The 17,792-nt window shown below is 43.3% G+C and overlaps 1 protein-coding gene across 2 annotated transcripts; it reads left to right on the forward strand.

The window, feature by feature from the left end:
• Positions 1 to 1,912: 1,912 nt before the first annotated feature.
• Positions 1,913 to 17,040, forward strand: znf384a (zinc finger protein 384 a). 2 transcript variants are annotated; one of them, XM_071536453.1, is made up of 12 exons: positions 1,913 to 2,025; positions 3,122 to 3,331; positions 4,126 to 4,193; positions 5,316 to 5,616; positions 6,340 to 6,462; positions 7,355 to 7,518; positions 7,694 to 7,770; positions 8,520 to 8,744; positions 10,529 to 10,696; positions 11,328 to 11,406; positions 12,129 to 12,287; positions 12,858 to 17,040. In XM_071536453.1, the coding sequence occupies exons 2-12, from the start codon at positions 3,256 to 3,258 to the stop codon at positions 13,284 to 13,286; spliced, it is 1,869 nt and encodes a 622-aa protein (XP_071392554.1). In that variant the 5' UTR covers positions 1,913 to 2,025; positions 3,122 to 3,255; the 3' UTR covers positions 13,287 to 17,040. The 2 variants fall into 2 exon arrangements, with proteins under 2 accessions (XP_071392554.1, XP_071392555.1); XM_071536454.1 differs by lacking the exons at positions 1,913 to 2,025; positions 3,122 to 3,331 and having other exon boundaries at positions 4,116 to 4,193.
• Positions 17,041 to 17,792: the final 752 nt, after the last annotated feature.

A 17,792-nucleotide genomic window follows, 5' to 3' on the forward strand; every position in this document is an offset into this window, starting at 1 on the left:
TGTAAGTATTCTTGTCATTAAATTGCAAAAGTGAAACATCTCTGTCCTTGGCTACTCCTGGAACCTGAATATCGTCATCCTACATGTTCCCTTCTATTCGTACAACTGTCTCACTTTACTCATCTATTAGTTTTTGTTTACATTTCTCTGTGTCTTGCATGGGTTTTGGGTATTATATTTTTGTTTGTTTCACATGTTATCTTTATTTTTTTTTATCAAGGGGCTCATGTGTTCCTTTTAAATTGTAATTACATTGTCTTTTTATGCAGAGCTCAGAAGAATAGCTGTCCCCATGGTGCCAGCTAATGGAGATCCAGATAAACCTAAACTTAAAGCTTTTTTAAAGGGAGGATGTTTCATTTTTATTAGTCTATATTCCACAAGAAAATGTCTGAGGTACTTTTTCTTAACCTCAGTCTGTCCAGGAATGTTGCTGTTTTTAGGCAACTCTCTGATTCACAGTTACACATATTCACACCTGGGAGCTGCCCAGCTGTTGGGCCCTGAGCAGCTCCACCGGAGTAGTCGAGGTTTAAGTGCCTTGCCCAAGAGTATCTTGACAGCAGCTGTGGATGCAGGAGGGCATCGGTCATTTCCCTAATTTTCCCAACCGGTCCTGGGATTCGCACCGGCGAGCATCCAGTCACAAGCCCGCTGTCCCACCTCAAGCTACAGCCAAAATAGAGCTTAAGATAGAGCTGTGTGGGTCTACTTCACTGCTGCAAAGTTGTCACAAGAGTGGTGGATCTATTTCTGTGATGGACTGAAGTAATAACCTATTAGCTACTGTGGACAACCCATAGGTTTGTGTGAATGTGAGCTTCTGTGGCCCCCCAAAAATAATGGCTGCATTACATTTGTGCATAAATTGAAATTTGCTTGATAGCATAACAACATTTATTTGAATGATCGATGGTGAGTTGGATTACGGTGGATGAAAGCACACTGCAGCAATGATTAATTGAGAAGGGATGCATGGCTGCCATGTAATTCGAGAACCGTAATATGCCAGTGTAGATATCGCATCCCATTTAAGACCAAAAATGAAATCAAAATGAATAATCTCTCTAATCATTCGCGATATCAACACAGAACCAGAACCCCACACAGACCGGATATTAATAAACCGGAAGGCTACATTTTAGGACCAAGGAGGTTGGACTTGGGCAGCTGCGTCAAGTCAGCTAGAATTAGCCAAGCTAGTAGCGGAAGTTAGGTGATTTTGCCTTCAAAATAAAAGTTGAGTCACTTTAAGGGGAAAAAAACTGTATTGAGGCGTACAGAACAACACACCAGTCAAAATACTCTATTATATATGAAGTGAGGCTCTTGCTGTAAAATAAATATTACACAAATTATATTATGTTACATTATATTTCCTGATTAAAGAGTGAAAAATGACAGTTGTGTTTTCGTTTACTATATTTACCCCCTTTTCCTTCAATAAATTCTGCATTTTGACTTTGGTGGCCTACTTAGTAACCAGTTGGTTACTATAGTAACCCAGTCCTACCTCCCAGAACCAGGACTGGACATGACACAACTGTCCACTCCTGTTTAGATCTGCCTAGATTACCCCTTGCCCCCGAAGAGGTGCTTTTGGTGTCATGGTTTCTATTGTTTCTAATGGACATGCTAACTGTAACCTGGATTTTTTTCTATCGGATTCTATTGACAGATAGTCTGTTGGTAGCCGAGGAAGAGAAAGATGAATGGCGATGATGATAATTAGCATAAGGGCTAATTAACGGGCTAATTATTTCTGAAAGAAAATAAAAAAAAAACTTTGTAACAAAATCAAGCGTTGCAACAGATAGGGTTTTGTTTTGAATGTTGTGAGCGGATATGCTGCTGTTTATTGTGGCTGGCTTGACTCTGGTCTAGAGAGCTGGAGGAAAAAAAGGAAAAAAAATCGAAGAAAAAAAAGGCATATCTGAGGGGTTTGAGGGGCGGATTTGGACAAAGTTTCTCAACTGTCCCGACCCGAGGAAGCTCCGGGGGGTTGACGGGGAGTCGCATTCACCGGTAATTAACGTAGGAGTTATTACTCGGTTGTTAATTAACTGTTTTTTTCAGTGTGTCTGGGAGCACCGCCGTCCCAACCGCCGGAAGTCTGCATGAAGCTGCGTCTCTACAGAGGCAGCGGCGTCGACGTTTTTTTCTCTCTTCGTTTTTTTTATTCGAGACTTTTTTTTCTCTTTTTTTATTTTCTCAGCGAGATGAGCAGGGAGAGAGGGACGGAGGCGTAGGGAGCAAGGATGTTTGTGTTTACAAAGCGGAAATCTACTTAACGATATGAATATACAGGCCTCCTTGTATAGCAAGCCAGCGAACAAAAGCTGAAAATAAATGGAGGCAAGTTAGCTAGCTGCCCTTGTCTTGTTGAGTTAACCAGCTAACGCTATGTTTGTTTACAACCGAGAGATCTCGTCAAGCTTTTGGCAGCTGGTTAGGTGAAAAGTAAACACATATAGGTGGCGTGCTGTGCAGGGGCTTCTCCTGGATCCCAACTACCTCTGACAAATTCGGCCCAATATTTTAAAGATTTCATCAATCACTGCTAGCTCGCTATTAGCAAGCTATGAGCCAGCTTGTGCCCCTCATCAAAAATGGCTATCACTGAATTGAAACATTGACTTTGTGTCACAGTAGCAACAACCTCCACATATTTGACGCAGAGCTGTCAGCCCGTGAGAAATTAATTAATTAGCCATAGTAGCCTGTCTGTCCCATCATTTATTTACAGGTGGTGCAGCTGCAGAGGGGGAGAGAAGGCTCATAAAAAAATGTAAAACATGTCATATGCATTGCTAAATATTTTGCATGCACTTGAGTTGTTTCAAAGTTAAGTTTGTTTTTCATAGGCCTATGCTTACTTTTCAATTATGTCAAGTGTGAGTTTCAGCTTCATAGTACTAATGTATAATTACATGCATGCTGTTGTTGGTATGTGAGCAATGTGACTATGCCTGGCATTCACAATCTTCACATGCATACAGGAAGCAAAGCCTCTATACCTGTTATTGTTGGCCTATAACAGCAGAAAATATGCAGCAAGTAAAATGTAAATGCAGCCAACATAGAACAATGAAACTATGAAACTTCCCTCTTTGTGCTCCAGAAAACATGCTGTCTGCGTCTCAGTGGGAGATGACCAGCAAACACATGATCAGAGGTTTGATGATGAAAAGTCAGGAAGTAGTTTTTTGAACAGTGAGTGTTGTCTCCAACAAAACGTGTGCTTTCTTAAGAAGGATGTGCCATTTTCAGCGCACACTTCCATCTGGTTTGGGAGAACACACGTCTGTGTTATATTTCAACACAATAAATGGTAATAACACACAACTTTGGTTTCCATTAACACATTGTTCTGCTGGAAATGAAAACAAATGTTTGTTGTCCAAAGCTAAACACATGGACATGTTGCAAATGAAACAGCCGCTCTAAAATTGTGTAATTTGTTAAAAGCAACACGTACTGTGTAAGATACTAGAAAGTGCATGGGCTATGTTACAAAACATTAAAAGAAGACTCAAAGACTGATTATCAGTAGTGTTTTCTCAACTCTTGCCTCTTCTATCCTCTCCTATAGTGTTCTTTTTATATCCTTCCCTTTGGGGATTGAACATCTTTGTCTGATTCCTTTCACATCCTCTTCTCTGTAAATCTTGTTATCAAATGTTGAAAAAAAAAAAGCAAGGGGAAGAACCCTTTATTTGTCCTGATCAGGGCAGGAAACTGGCATAAAAAATAATATTTCCTTTCTACTGGTCAGACTATTTACCAACCAGCCATTTTTACAACACAGTAGGACCTCCAAATGATGGTTGGTTACCTGCCAAAGTGGTAGAGTAGACAAGATTACCAGGCACAGTTAAAATTTACTAGCATAGGCTGCTAGCTAGTGTTAATACCACACCCTGATCCTGACACAATTTAACACTTGACCTGTCCAAAGCTATTAGTGCTCATGGAGGAGAGGATGCAAGGAAAGGAAACAAACCGAGATGATTGAAACGCAGCCGCGTATGGTCTCGTTTCAAGTGAAAATAATATAAAAGAAGAGCAAAGCGAGAAGGAGGAGGAGGGCGAGTGTATTCTAAGTGTGTTGCTTTTTAATTACAGAAATAATGGAAGATTCCCATTTCAACTCATCATACTTTTGGTCTCCCGTCCCCACTGTACAAGGACAGGTAGAGACAACCTCATTGTTGGAATTGAACTTGAAATACACACATGGTATGTGCTATGTCAAGAGATACCCGGAGGTCAAATTCACTTTAGTCGACTCTTAATGGAAAACCTTGAACATTACATGACACAACAGACTGACTTGACCCCACATGTTGCTTATAACGCCGCCAAATCACGCTGGCTTAGTCGGTGCAGTTGGCTAAACCTCACATAGAAGTTATTTGAATCTGGGCTCTTGAACGGGCGAGGGTTCACCGATCAAGTGATCACTCCTGTCCCTCTCCTCTCCCGTCTCTTCAACCCCTCTCTCATCCCCCTTTCGTTTTCTTTTTGCATCTCACCATGCCTGCGTTCTCTCCCATTGCCTCCTCCTCCTCCCCTATCTTTTCCCTACATTGATCTAACCCATCCTTGACTCCTAACCCATCCCTTTGCTCCCACTATCCTCCCTCCTCTTCCTACTTTCTTCTCCTTTCCTCCCTCACATCTTCTCACCTCTCACCTCCCCATCATCTTCCCTCCTCTTATCCTTCTTCCTCATCCTGCTCTTTTTATCCCATCCTCACACACATCTTCCCCATCGTCTTCCCTCCTTATTCCTCCTCTCCACATAAACTTAACCCGTCCTTGACTCCTCCTCTCCACCTCTGCCCTCCTGCCTTCCTCTCTGACACCTACTCCTGCTCCATCACCTCCACCATCATCATTTCTCCTCCTCTATCCTCTCCCAACCTCATCCACTCCACTCTTCGTCCTCTTCAACCTCTCACCTGTCTGCCCTCCATCCCTCCTTCACCCACCCTCCTATCTCGTCTTCCTCATGCACCTATGTCTGACCTCTCTCTTTCATCGTCATACCTCCCCCTTTCCTCCCCCAAACGTTCTCCTCTCCCTTTCCCCTTACCCCTCCTGACACCCTCCTTTCCTCACCCGCCTTTCCCTCCTTCCTCCATCACTTCTTTACCCTACCTCGCCCAATCCCCCACCTGTCTCATCCAATCCTAACTCTTACCTCCTCCCCCATCCTCACCCCTTTTCATCTTCATTCCCTCATCCTTCCTCCATTCCTCCTTTTCGCCACCCGCCCCTCCCTCTACTCCCCCCCCCCCCCCCCCGTCTAGATCGAGAACGCCATGTTCCTGAACAAGATGAAGGAGCAGCTGGGTCCCGAGAAGGCCAATCCTCCCGCCTTCGGCCACTCCTCCGCCTCCTCCGGCCACTACCCCACGGCTGTGCTCGCCGTCCCCGGCTCCATGGACGCGGGGGGCGGGCTGCGGATGGTCCCCAAACAGGAAGGAGGTAACATGGGAGGAGGCGGTGGCAGCGGCCCCCCCTTGAATGTCGGGGGACACCTCCACCAGCCCCACACCTCCCAGAACATCACCGTGGTGCCCGTTCCCTCCACAGGTATCATGACTGCAGGTGAGTGGGCTGCTGTGTGTGTGTGTTTTTGTGTGTGTGTGTGTGTCACAGTGTCCATTTTCCTGCCTAAATCATGACATCCTCCACTCCATTTGTCATTTTTGTATTGTCATATTATCCAGTTTGCCAATATCATTCTGAGACGGGCATCATTTTGTAAATTTTGCCATGCAAATGAGTACAGTTCATGTTTGGACAGTGCATTAGAGTCAGGACGACTGAAAATTCAACTACAGCTGCTACTAATGTTCATCTAAATGGCATCGTTGTCAAGATGACACATCAGCTTCCTCTGTCTCCCTCTAAGTCTCTGCTTATTTCTGTGAAAGTTCTAAGGCAGCCATCTTAACTGTGCAAGCTGTTCAAGAATAATTGATCTGAATCATTGACAAGTCTAGTTTCCTCTCACTCTCACTTTTCTATCACTCCTGACGGTGGTTTATAAGATCTGTGGGTTATGGATCTTACTTCTTTACCTAGCACTTCCTTATTATTATTATACATGAACATTGTAGGAAGTCACAGGAATATTTGATTTATTGTCTAGGTGCTGTGGCTTTGACCCTTTTCACTGCTTATTATTGGTTAATGTTATTCTACTGCTGCGCCCATTGTAAGTCGCTCTGAATAAGAATGTCAGCTTAAAATGCATAGAGAGTAAAATGTAAAATGTGTGTGTTGACCAATCAGGCGGTCAGATCACAGTCTCTCTCTCCTTCTTAGCGGGGTTAGTGATCACCACCCCTCAAGGCACGCTGGTCCCCACCGCCTCCACCCAATCATTTGTAGCCGGACACCCCACTGCCACCACCATGATAGTGTCCGCAGTGCACCCCTCAAACACAGGTAAAACCGACCAGGGTCGGGCGCAGTTCACCGCCGCCTCAGTCAATTTGAAATGTCAATAGAAACCGCAGTTTGTTTGCTAATGATATGAGTTTTCATTCTCAGGTATTGTGCTGATTATTTTTTAACCTTTATTTATCCAGGGAAAGGATTTGGACTAGGACTTTTTCAACAATGCCTTGCATCACATGCATACAGTTCGACTCATTGCTCAAGGGCACCTTGACACTAATTGAGGCAGGGGAGATTGTTACCAGGTTAATAAGTTGGATATGAATCCTGCATCCTTTGCTGAAAGCTTTTAAGTATTTTGAATTGAATTAAATTGAATTGAATTAAAAGTGAATTGAAGCCAGACACACAACACACGTTTATTTCGAATGAGAGATTCTTGTTTTCCACCCACCCTCCATTATTTCCTGCATTTTCTTGTGTTGTCCTGGTCACATCCATGCACACGCAAGCACACACACACACACATACGCGCGCGCACACACACACACACACACACACACACACCCACCTGTGCCATATTCTCATTCATCATTCATATTCTGTTGTAAGATTTGATATCATTCCTGCCCATGGTGGAAGACCCCTACACAAAGGTTCATCTAGGAGATCCATAGGCCCATTGCTTCTGATTTTTACTGTTTCTAATGTATCTTGTCTCTGTCCACCCCCCCCCCCCACCGCCCCACCCCCCCACCCCCCCACCCCCACCCCCACCCCCACCCGACCCCCCCACCCACAACCTATCCTCTACCATCTCTCCCCCTATTATTACAACTCCCTTCCTCAATTTACGCAACCTTCCTCTCTTTGTTTGTCTCCTTGTCGCCCCCCTCATGTCCACTCCACTTCCCTCTTGTTGCCCCCCCTCATGTTCCAGATAAGAAGGACGACATTGCTGTCCCTCCTGCGGTCGTCATGCCGATGCCAGGGAAGCGAGGCAGGAAGAGGAAACAGATGATGGGCAGAGTGGCTGGAGTGGGTGGAGTCCTCCCACCAGGAAGTGATGCGTTAATACTGGCACACCTCGCCGCCGGGGGACAGGTAGGGGAGACTTCTCTTTTTATCTTTTATCTACCTACTCCTCTCTGCTCTTTTCCTCTCTTCTGGTGCTATTTCATTAAAAGTATTTACTATAGCTGTTTGATACTGACATTACACAGACATGGCTTGTGCCTCTTCTGCCCTCATTCCTAATATCTTTTTCATTGTGTTGCAGCACCACACTGCCGACCCGTATGACCTGTCGAATGATGAGGAAGATCACACCAACAAAGATGGCCCTAAATCCTACAGGTAGAAGAGAGATGATTAGATGGGGGGAAAGTAATATTGTTTGTGGCATTACAAATTTACAGTTAATATTTAAAGCACTTCATCTGCCACTATAAACACTCTGGACAGAAGATTATACTTGTATCCCTACTTATAAACACTCAACGTTCTGTAGCTATGTTGTGTTCAAGCAGCGTGGCACACAGTATGTTTGCAGCTGTAGAGGGATGTGTAGTGTGTGACATAAGTGCCATGAAGAAGTTACTCAATCTCAACTGCAAGATATTTGAGTGCTAACCGAATATATTGACTAGTGTGACTAGGGGGGTTTATTTTCAACTCTAATGTTGGATCGTACAGTTATGGAAACTCAGACACACTGGTGAGGAGTTTCTTCTCAATCTTTGTACATGTAATCTGATTGGAAGCGCTTCAGGAGGTCAGCAATAAACTCGGTCAAAGTTCAAATAATTCAAACTTTGCCATCGCTCTCTCCATAAGAAAACAGTGGCTCTGCCAATACAAAGCCATTTTGCTGGTGATCACGTGTACAGGCCTTTATTCATCCAGTTAGAAATGTCATAAAAGGGCGTGAAGTAATGTAAAATGGAGATAAACAAGTGAACACATAATGTGAAAATAAATCATTCATGCCATCAGTTCTTCAGTCAATCAGTCAATCTCACCCTCCCTCCCTCAGTTCCAAAATCTCCCTTGATTGCTTTGTGCACCATGAAAGTTTCCCTCTCTCTCCCTCCTGACTTGCCAAGGTGCCGGATGTGCGCGGTGACGTTCTTCAGCAAGTCGGACATGCAGATCCACGCCAAGTCCCACACTGAGGCCAAGCCCCACAAGTGCCCCCACTGCTCCAAGTCGTTTGCCAACTCCAGCTACCTGTCCCAGCACATCCGCATCCACAGCGGGGCCAAGCCCTACACCTGCTCCTACTGCCAGAAGACATTCAGGCAGCTCAGTCACCTACAGCAGCACACACGGTACTGGTCTGGGCCGGGTGGGTGTGTGGGTGTGTGTGTGTTCAAGAATGCGTGTGTGTACACCTTTGTTTAGCCCATGTGAGCACTTATGTGCGTATGTGCAACTGAATATGTATGTGTGTGTGCCTGCGTTTGCATGTGAGTCTCTGGTGTGCGTGTGTGTGTGTTTGTGTGTGTGTGTGTATGCGTGTGTGCATGTGTGTGATTGGGTGAGCATGCGTCTGTGTGTATATGGAGGTGGAAGGGGGGTGTTTGGGGCTTTGTTGGATGTTTTTTTGTGAGTGATTTGACAGTGTACAGCTCTTTCTGCACAGTCAGAACCTTTAGAGGTGCCACACTTTTACCAAACATTTATCAAACCATGGTACTAAGATTTTTATTATTATGTTATTCATTCAACACTGATGATCAGGACAGGAATCCAACTTTTTCATTTACAAATTCAACGTTCGCTTTGACTATTTTACGAGCTAAAATGCTCTGAGAATAGAAAAGAGCCTGGGATGATTTGTGCTGCAGTGCTTGGTAGAGGAGGCCAACTTACAGTACTGGCCACGGCCAAAATTTAACATCATTATGCAGGTGGTTGGTGTTACTTTCTCACCCTGCTGATGATATTTCACTGTCACAACCTTGGTTGGATGCATGTTGCCTTACCATAGTTATTGTGTAGCGTTTTACTTCTCATCCACACCCTGCCTCCACCTCTCCTGCCTTCACACGACTCTGTCAAACATCCCCTCTCTGGTTTGAAACCTGCAGCACAACTCATCATCATCATTTTTCACCCACATATTTGTAAACACATTTTGGAGACCTCGTACCGTCACTGGAGACATGCATAATGTTCCCTCATGTGAACTATTGAACCATCCCATTTCCAATAGAATTTCATGTTGAATAGAGAAAATTTAATTTGGGGTAGTTTGGATCACATTGGAGAGATAACTGCAGCGGATGTGAGCTGCATGTTTCTACAAGTAACAAAGTTGTTTATCAAATAGTGAAAATATTGCCAGTTGGCAATCAGTCTCCAATTTCCCCCTTATTGAAACACCCTAGTGATCATTTTTCTACAAAGGATGAAGTTGATAATCAGATGTTGAGAATGTCTTTAGCTGTATTGCGTATAGATACAGTATGTATGATGATGTAAGAGATGAAAGCAATACCCCCCCTCCTCTTTTCACACCCTCACCACTGTTAAATGTTTTAATTTTACCTTTTACCTTTAAATTTATCTTTTACATCTTTTCATTCTCCTTCATTGCCATGCACTGGGTTTTCTTTGTTGTTTTCAGGCCATTAATTTTTAACAGAAAGATGCGCTCCACTGGCCTGCCACTCCTGAATTTACATTTCAATTTGACTGCAGCAGAGCCAGACACACACACACACACACACACACACACACACATAGCAAATCTGAGAATCACACTCCACTCAAATCAGGGCACACTAGTCGGAGAGAGAGACTGCGAGAGAGAGAGAGCGAAAGAGAGAGAAAAGGGTGACTGTGCTTGCTGTATGTTTTTGTTCTGTGTTTTCACAACTCAGACGCAGCACAAAGAGCACACTGTCAAATGTATTGATCTGTGATCAACATGATCGCAGATCCTTTTATTTAAGTAACGTTAACCCATGATTTGGTCTTCGGATCATCGTTAAGTTTGATCGTACTGTAGCCTAAAAATCTCTCTCTCTCTTTTTCTCTCTCTCTCTTTCTCTCTCTCTCCACCTCCCCCCAACCCCCCCCCCCCCCCAATCCCTGTATCCCGCGTTAGAAACCACACTGAGGCCAAGCCCCACAAGTGCCCCCACTGCTCCAAGTCGTTTGCCAACTCCAGCTACCTGTCCCAGCACATCCGCATCCACAGCGGGGCCAAGCCCTACACCTGCTCCTACTGCCAGAAAACATTCAGGCAGCTCAGTCACCTACAGCAGCACACACGGTACTGGTCTGGGCCGGGTGCATGTGTGTGAGTGAGTGAGTGTGGGCGTGTCTGTATGCATATGTATCATGTGTGGTTTTTTGCCCGTTTGCGAACTGTATGTGAACTGTGTGTGTGTGTGTGTGTGCGTGTGTGTAACTGACTTGGCCCGAGCTAGTCCACTATTTGTTAACAGCATTTGGCTTGTGGTAATTGGGATGGCTGTATATATCAGTAATGGTCTAGTTCATGCAGTACTGCTGAGTTTATTGATGCCACATTCCTCATTCCAGAGGCATTTTCCAAAGCTTCCCACCTCCTCGTAAAAAGGCCTATGCAGCCAGGACTGAAGTGTACCCAGAATCTTTGAGGGGGTACAAATAGACACAAACATTTCCACAATGCAAACCACTAGAGAACATAGACAATAAAACCATTTATGAAAGGCACTTGCAACTTGACAGCTGCATTTTCAATTATAACTCCCTGGTAGAAGAAACTTAAAAACATGTCTGAGCGGGCACATGTGAGTTTGAACTGGCATGGTGCTGCTGTATTTATATGTCGCTCTCTGGATAGGAGAACACACAACACTGCCATCTCCATTTTCTGTACACCAAGTCCAACTGATAGTGTGTGCGTGATTTTCTAGGATTCACACTGGTGACCGACCGTACAAGTGTGTCCATCCTGGCTGTGAGAAGGCCTTCACTCAGCTGTCCAACCTACAGGTAACTGCTATCACAGGTTTGATCCTTGCAACTGCCATTGTGTCCATCAACAGCCACCTGTCCTATTGACATTTCCTTGAGCAAGACATTGAACCCCCTACCTGCTTGCTCATTGCATGTTAGCTTAATGCCTAAAATTTTAATGTAAAATCTATATCTAAGTCCCATCTAAACCAAGAAGGAAAACAGTCTGCAAATGGAGTGGGAAAATTTTGCTTTTTTCAATGCAGTGTTGCAAGATTTTTCTTGAATCAATTGACATTATCTTGATACAAGGCAGATCACTTGTTTCAAGAGAACATTCTTCAAACAAGTTTCACAGCATTAGAAACAGTTGAAATTTTCTCACTGGCCCATTGGTGGATTTTTTTTTATTAGTTTGAAGACAAAAAGCTTGAAAGGATGAATGTGAAATTAAAGGGCTTGTCAAGATTGTCAAACCATCCCATAATGTTCAAACTAACTGTTGTTTTCCCCACCTTCCCTGTGTCTCACCCTGAAAAAGTTAATCTTGACAAGTACTTTAATCTTTTAAAAGTGAATATAAAAATAAATAACCAAACTTTGAAGTCTCAGCCTTGAAAAATGTTCATCTAATGACCTAATCTGTAATTTGAGTCTTAAAAAAACAAATTCAGCTGCTGGAAACGGTTTTTATTTTGTTTATTTATTGTGTATTTATTGTGTATTTATTGTCATTTCTCTCCCCCTCCTCCCCCCAGTCTCACCGTCGGCAGCACAACAAAGACAAGCCGTACAAGTGCCACAACTGTAACCGTGGTTACACGGACGCTGCCAGCCTGGAGGTTCACCTATCCACACACACCGTCAAACACGCCAAGCTCTACTCCTGTGGCCTCTGTAACCGATCCTATACCTCGGTAGGCCCTCACACCTGTCAATCAAACCAGTCAGTTACCACTAAAGCCATGCCTGCAGATATACTATTCATAGAATGGACAGACTAAGGCAACATCCTATATTACCATGACAGAGAGGGTACATAAAGGTGAGAGTTGACAGCAATTATAAGCCTGGAGAATGTATGTAGTTCTGTTTGTAGTTTGAAAATGCATGACTGTAAGTGTCAGGGTCCATGATATATAAACTCATCAATGAACAGAATAGTCTCCATCTGCTTCATGTATATTTGTGATTAGTGTGTTTTGGTTTGAAGACTGTCTTGACAGTAGAACTGAGCGCTGCTGACATTGACCTGTATGTCTGCACCCAGAGATTCATTATTGTATCATGCAGACCTATCTTGCTTCAAGTTGGAAATCTTGCCATTTGCCATTTTTGATCTAGGTTTTGACTTTAGAATTTAGGTGGCAGCTAATGCTAATTTATCTATATTGGTTTACTTCCCTTTTTATTCCATGAGCATTGAATCCCTTTCTCTCCCTACTTTCCTCCATATCTCTTTCTTGTCTCTCTCTGCCCTCCTCCAGGAGACCTACCTGATGAAACACATGAGGAAGCACAACCCCGACCCGCTGACAGTGGCAGCAGCAGTAGCCGCCCAGCAGGCCCAGGGCCTCACCCCAGGAGGCCCAGGAGGAGGGGGCAGAGGCCGGGGCCGGGGCCGAGGGAGAGGAGGCGGAGGAGGTGCAGGCGGAGCGGGCCAGGTCCAGAACCAGCCCAACCCAAACAACCCCAACCAGAACCCCAACGCTGGACCCCCTGGCAGCTACCAGCAGCAGCAGCAGCCCACAGAAGCTGTGGTTCAGTGTCCGTTCGACCTGCACCAGTACAAAACAGTGGCGGCCAATGAGATCCAGTACAAACCAGTCAGCGTGGCGGACCTGTCAGTGGCCCATAAAGACCTCTGTCTCACTGTCTCCACATCAGCCATACAGGTGGAGCACATGAACTCGTAGGCTGCGTCTTCCCGCCCTGTCAGAGGAATCTCAAATTGTGTCTGCACTGCAAAAAGATCCATATCAACAAGTAATTTAATTGTATTCAGTGCCGTAGTTTTACTTTCCTCACAACAAGTGGAAAGGCTGGCTAATAGGGTGGGAAAATGTCACTTATTTCTAATGCAAATCAGCTTGTTTTGAGAATTTTCTTAGAACAGTTAGTTGATATGACGATGGGATGATGCTCTAAATGCGTGGAGGGTGATTCTGTAGAAATACCAACAGGAAGATACAAGTGAAATTTTATCCACCCATTGGCAGGTTTTTCCTTTGTTTTAAGAAGCTAAAATTATAAAGCTGAATACAAGGTTAGATGACTTGTTAGGACCCAGACATTTTTGCAGTATGCTCCTTGATTCCTGAGCCCACATTTGCCAAGTATCTCTCAGTGGAAACGCTGGTCTAGGACACTGATATACATATGTTGTTCATTCGTAAAGATCAGCCTGAAGCCAATTTTCATCACTGGGTGTGGTATTCTCACAGCCATTCTGCCGTAGCTTGATCTTATTTTTGGCAGGTTGGGTATGCGAGTGAAGAGCATGTAGTCTGTCAGACGTAATGTTATTAACATGAGAGCCAATCCCAGCTCAGCTTGCTTGGTCCAGGACTGCACACAGCACTGAATTATGGTCTCCTGCCTGATTTTGAACCATAAGATTATTTAATGCGGAAATTTAATACGCAAAATCCCGAATCTAATGCCGACCAAATAACCAAATCACCTATTTACGCTTTACCAGTATTAGATTTGCATTAGTGTGTGTTGGGTCTGGCCAGTACTGCCACATTCCCCCGGTCCGTAAAGACTTGGTTTCAAAAACAGGAAGACGGGTCCCCTCCCTGAGCCCCTGGTCCAGGCTGAGTTTTGGCTTTCAGATTAATGTGAATGAAGCGGTGATAAAAAAAAATCCTGGGCTGGGTTTCCCAAAAGCATCTTGAGACCTGGATGTATGAACGCTCAACAGTGAAGTAGGTGATGAAATTCTCAACACAATCAATCGTCATAAGGGCAAAAACTAGGAAAATCAGGCCCACGACATTGAAAATAACCAGAATTATTCTTTAATCCATTGCGTGTGAATGGAGCAATGATCAATTTAGTGTAGCTAAAGATGCTTTGTGAAACACACCCTGTGCACTGATCCTAGACCAGCAGTCCTGCTCTGAGAATCTCGATAAATGAGGCCCACTGGTGTCCCATCTCCCTCTTCTCGTCGCCTCCTTTGCATCACCAGAGGAGTTGTTTAAAGAGAGAGCAACACGTTCACATTCATAATTTTTGACCACTTCAGTAGTTACTAACCACAACGTACATCATGTTTTCAGCCAGGTTTATTATTTACCAAAGTAACCTCAGTGCACAATTTCTATTTTTCTGTTTTTTTCAATAAGCACTTAATTCTTTATAAAATCTACAAGGTTTGTGGGGTTGGCTCTGTTGCTTTCTCTTTAAATTTCCTCTTTTCCTTGTAACTTGTCTCTGACCTCTTGAGAAAAAGTGTCTTGAGGGAGGTCAAAGAATAAAGCTGCTTGGGAGAGGAAAAAAAAAACGAGAGAGAGAGAGAGGACACAAGGAATCAATGAAGAAAGACTGTAGAGATTCACGATAGCCAAGTGTTGAGCCAGGAGGGCGGTGGAGGGCATTGATCGGAAAGTGGGGGGAAAAAACACGGAGGACTAATGTCTAAATAAATTTATACTGCCTTGGAGTGGTGCTGTCGAGGTGCAGTGGACAACAGAGGTTGGTTGAAAAAGACCCACTCAGAGCCTGAGAGGACACCAGAGAAAGAAGAGGAGGAGAAAGAAGAAGAAAAAGGACCCGGTCGGATTGTGGGATATGGCTAAAGCCTGGGGCAGAATCTCAAAAAAGTGTTTCCTCATTTCCTCAAATCATCCTGTCCTTACTTGCCCCCTCCAAAGTATTCTTGAGGAATTAAGGAACCATTCTGTGACGGAGCCCAAAGTATTGAACGAAAGAGACGGGACGGTTCAAGAATGCACTAAACAGGAGGAGGCCGCAGTAGATCAAGATGGAACTGGGAGAGAAAAAAAGAGGGTTGGGGGGTGGGAGGGGTCATAAAGAAAGCACTTGATGAAGCTTGTACTTCACCGCCTAAGTTTGTCATCATTGTACTTTTTTTTGTTATATATCATGTATGTATTTTTCTACCAACAGAGGAACGTGTGAACGAACTCAGAGGGAAAGCAAAGTGAGTGCATGAATGTGAAGGGAACGGCAGGAGACAGAAATCCCCAACAGAGCAGTTTTTTTTATTATTGTTGTTATTATTCAAAGAGAGACCATTTTCTATATTCCAACTAGTGAAGCTAACTCAGCGTTGACAGGGTGGGTAAAGAGGAAATAATGATTGTGTGATGAAAATGGCTGACAGGTACTGTTATCAATCTTTTTTTTTCCTAAAAGAACCTTTCATACATACTATTACTATTTTCATTATTAGAACTGTATGCAAATGTTATCCACATTATTATCAATCTGAGGCATTATTGTATTGCGGTATGCTGTACATAAACTAGATAGAAAAGACTTTTTCATTCATAAAAGGGAAGTATGTCCTCTGTAAAGCATATGGAAACTAGAGGAAATCAAATTGAGAAGTACCAAATCATTGGCTGTGTTCCAGGTCGCCTTCAGTATTGACTGACGATTCCGTTTCTTAAAATATCAGAGCGTGTAATGCAACATTTCCATCGTGTGTGGGAATGGACACAGGCTTCTTACACAGCTCAGCAAAGTCTGGAAAAATATGAGAAGTTAATTTGCAGGTCTTTAAAAGTTTGGGTTGTGCCCTAAAAGTCTGTAAAAGTATGGAAAAATATTTATATACATATATAACTACAAATTTCATGCAGTTTTAGGCCCCACTGTCATTACAGATTTTGTGAAATTTGATGTCAAGAATAATCTTCTGATATAAAGTATTATGGCCAAGTTGACAGTCATATTTTCCAAAATGTTGCGCAAAACCAAAAGCTTCAAATCCAGTCAAGTAATGGTCTGGAGAAAAGTATGAAATGTTTTTAGATGGTAAATCTGTTGGAATCGTCAATACAGATTTTGCCTCAATGTCCCAAAGGTTTATTGGAGACAAAGAGGGTTTTTTTGGTGCTGAACAAAAGTGAACTAAGGCCTGACTTGAACTGAAGCTGGTAAATCCAATTTTTAACCTTTCACTGCCCAGATCTGACGGTTTTCCCATGTGGTGCCTGCATTGGAAAGATGATATTTGGGTTGTAAAATTGAGAAAAAAAAACCTTATATCTCAGTTCTGTGACCTTCCATCATGAACTCTACTCTCTCCTCATAACACTGAAGCCTTTTACAAATGATCATGAAATATGTCTCAATGATTGAATAACATGAAAAGAGGTTGCGATGCAGGTGACCTGGGACGCTGCCGCCATGTTTTTGTGCACAAGCTATCTCTACCCAATCAGAAACTCTCAAGCAGCCAGTGCGATTGGCTGGCTCTCTTAATGTATACTCCTCCTTGTATTTCATTATGTGTCTTTTTATGAAAAATAACACGTTCTCAATATTCTTGTTAATGTTGTTATTACTGATGCTCCTGATAATAATACAGTTATTAACTACCCTCTTATGCTACACTCTTGCATACTGTATGCACAGTTACACTTCTTGCTCATCTGAAGAGGCTGTTTCTTCCCTTAAGGACAATAAAGTTGGGGAACAGTTTAAGATGAAAAACTTCACTGTGTGTGTGATTTTTTTTTTAAATTGCATAAATTTTCTGCATAGCATGCTTTTCAAGGCTGATAATGTTCAACCAGCAGACTGTGTGCGGTGGAGAAAATGAGACGCTAATGCTCAGAATTTGCTCAATTTAAAAAAATGATTCCTCTGACATGTAATTTGATTTGTGCAGCACACAAACATCTTGTTTAGGCGGCTCTGGGGGAAACTTTTCCCTCTAGGCAAAAACTACAGCCTCGTGATTTGGAAATTGCAAGAGTCAGATATTTTTGGTTTAATATTTGTGACAGAATGTTTTTAGAGCGGTTACCAAGGAGGTTCTATGGTTACCAGTGGTTAAAAGGGACGTGCCACCATGTTGGAAGACTGTCAACAAAGATCAAATATTCTAACTTTATCAATTCTCCCGTGATAAAACAGACAGTGCCTGTTTTGTCAAATCCAATTGTGCTGTAAAAGGGAAAGAAAGATATATTTTAAAGGATACCAAGCATAGTGAACCACCATGCAGGTTTTGTCAGGGAGGAAGAAGTGATGCAGACACACACACACACACACAGCTGTGTGTGTGTGTGTATGTGTGTGTGTATTTGAGGTGAATAGAAACAATTATATAGTATAGTGTAGTAATTATATACATGAGGTAGGTGTTACAGGTTTATTGCACAGGGTTAGTTTCTGTCAATTAAGTGATTTAAGTGTTCATCAGAGTGATGGCCTGTGAG

This window comes from Centroberyx affinis, unplaced genomic scaffold (assembly GCF_046629955.1).
Source record: "Centroberyx affinis isolate AG114_WGS23_722 - 3 ecotype Tasmania unplaced genomic scaffold, CSIRO-AGI_Caff_v1 ptg002873l_1, whole genome shotgun sequence".
NCBI classification, from domain to species: Eukaryota; Metazoa; Chordata; class Actinopteri; order Beryciformes; family Berycidae; genus Centroberyx; species Centroberyx affinis.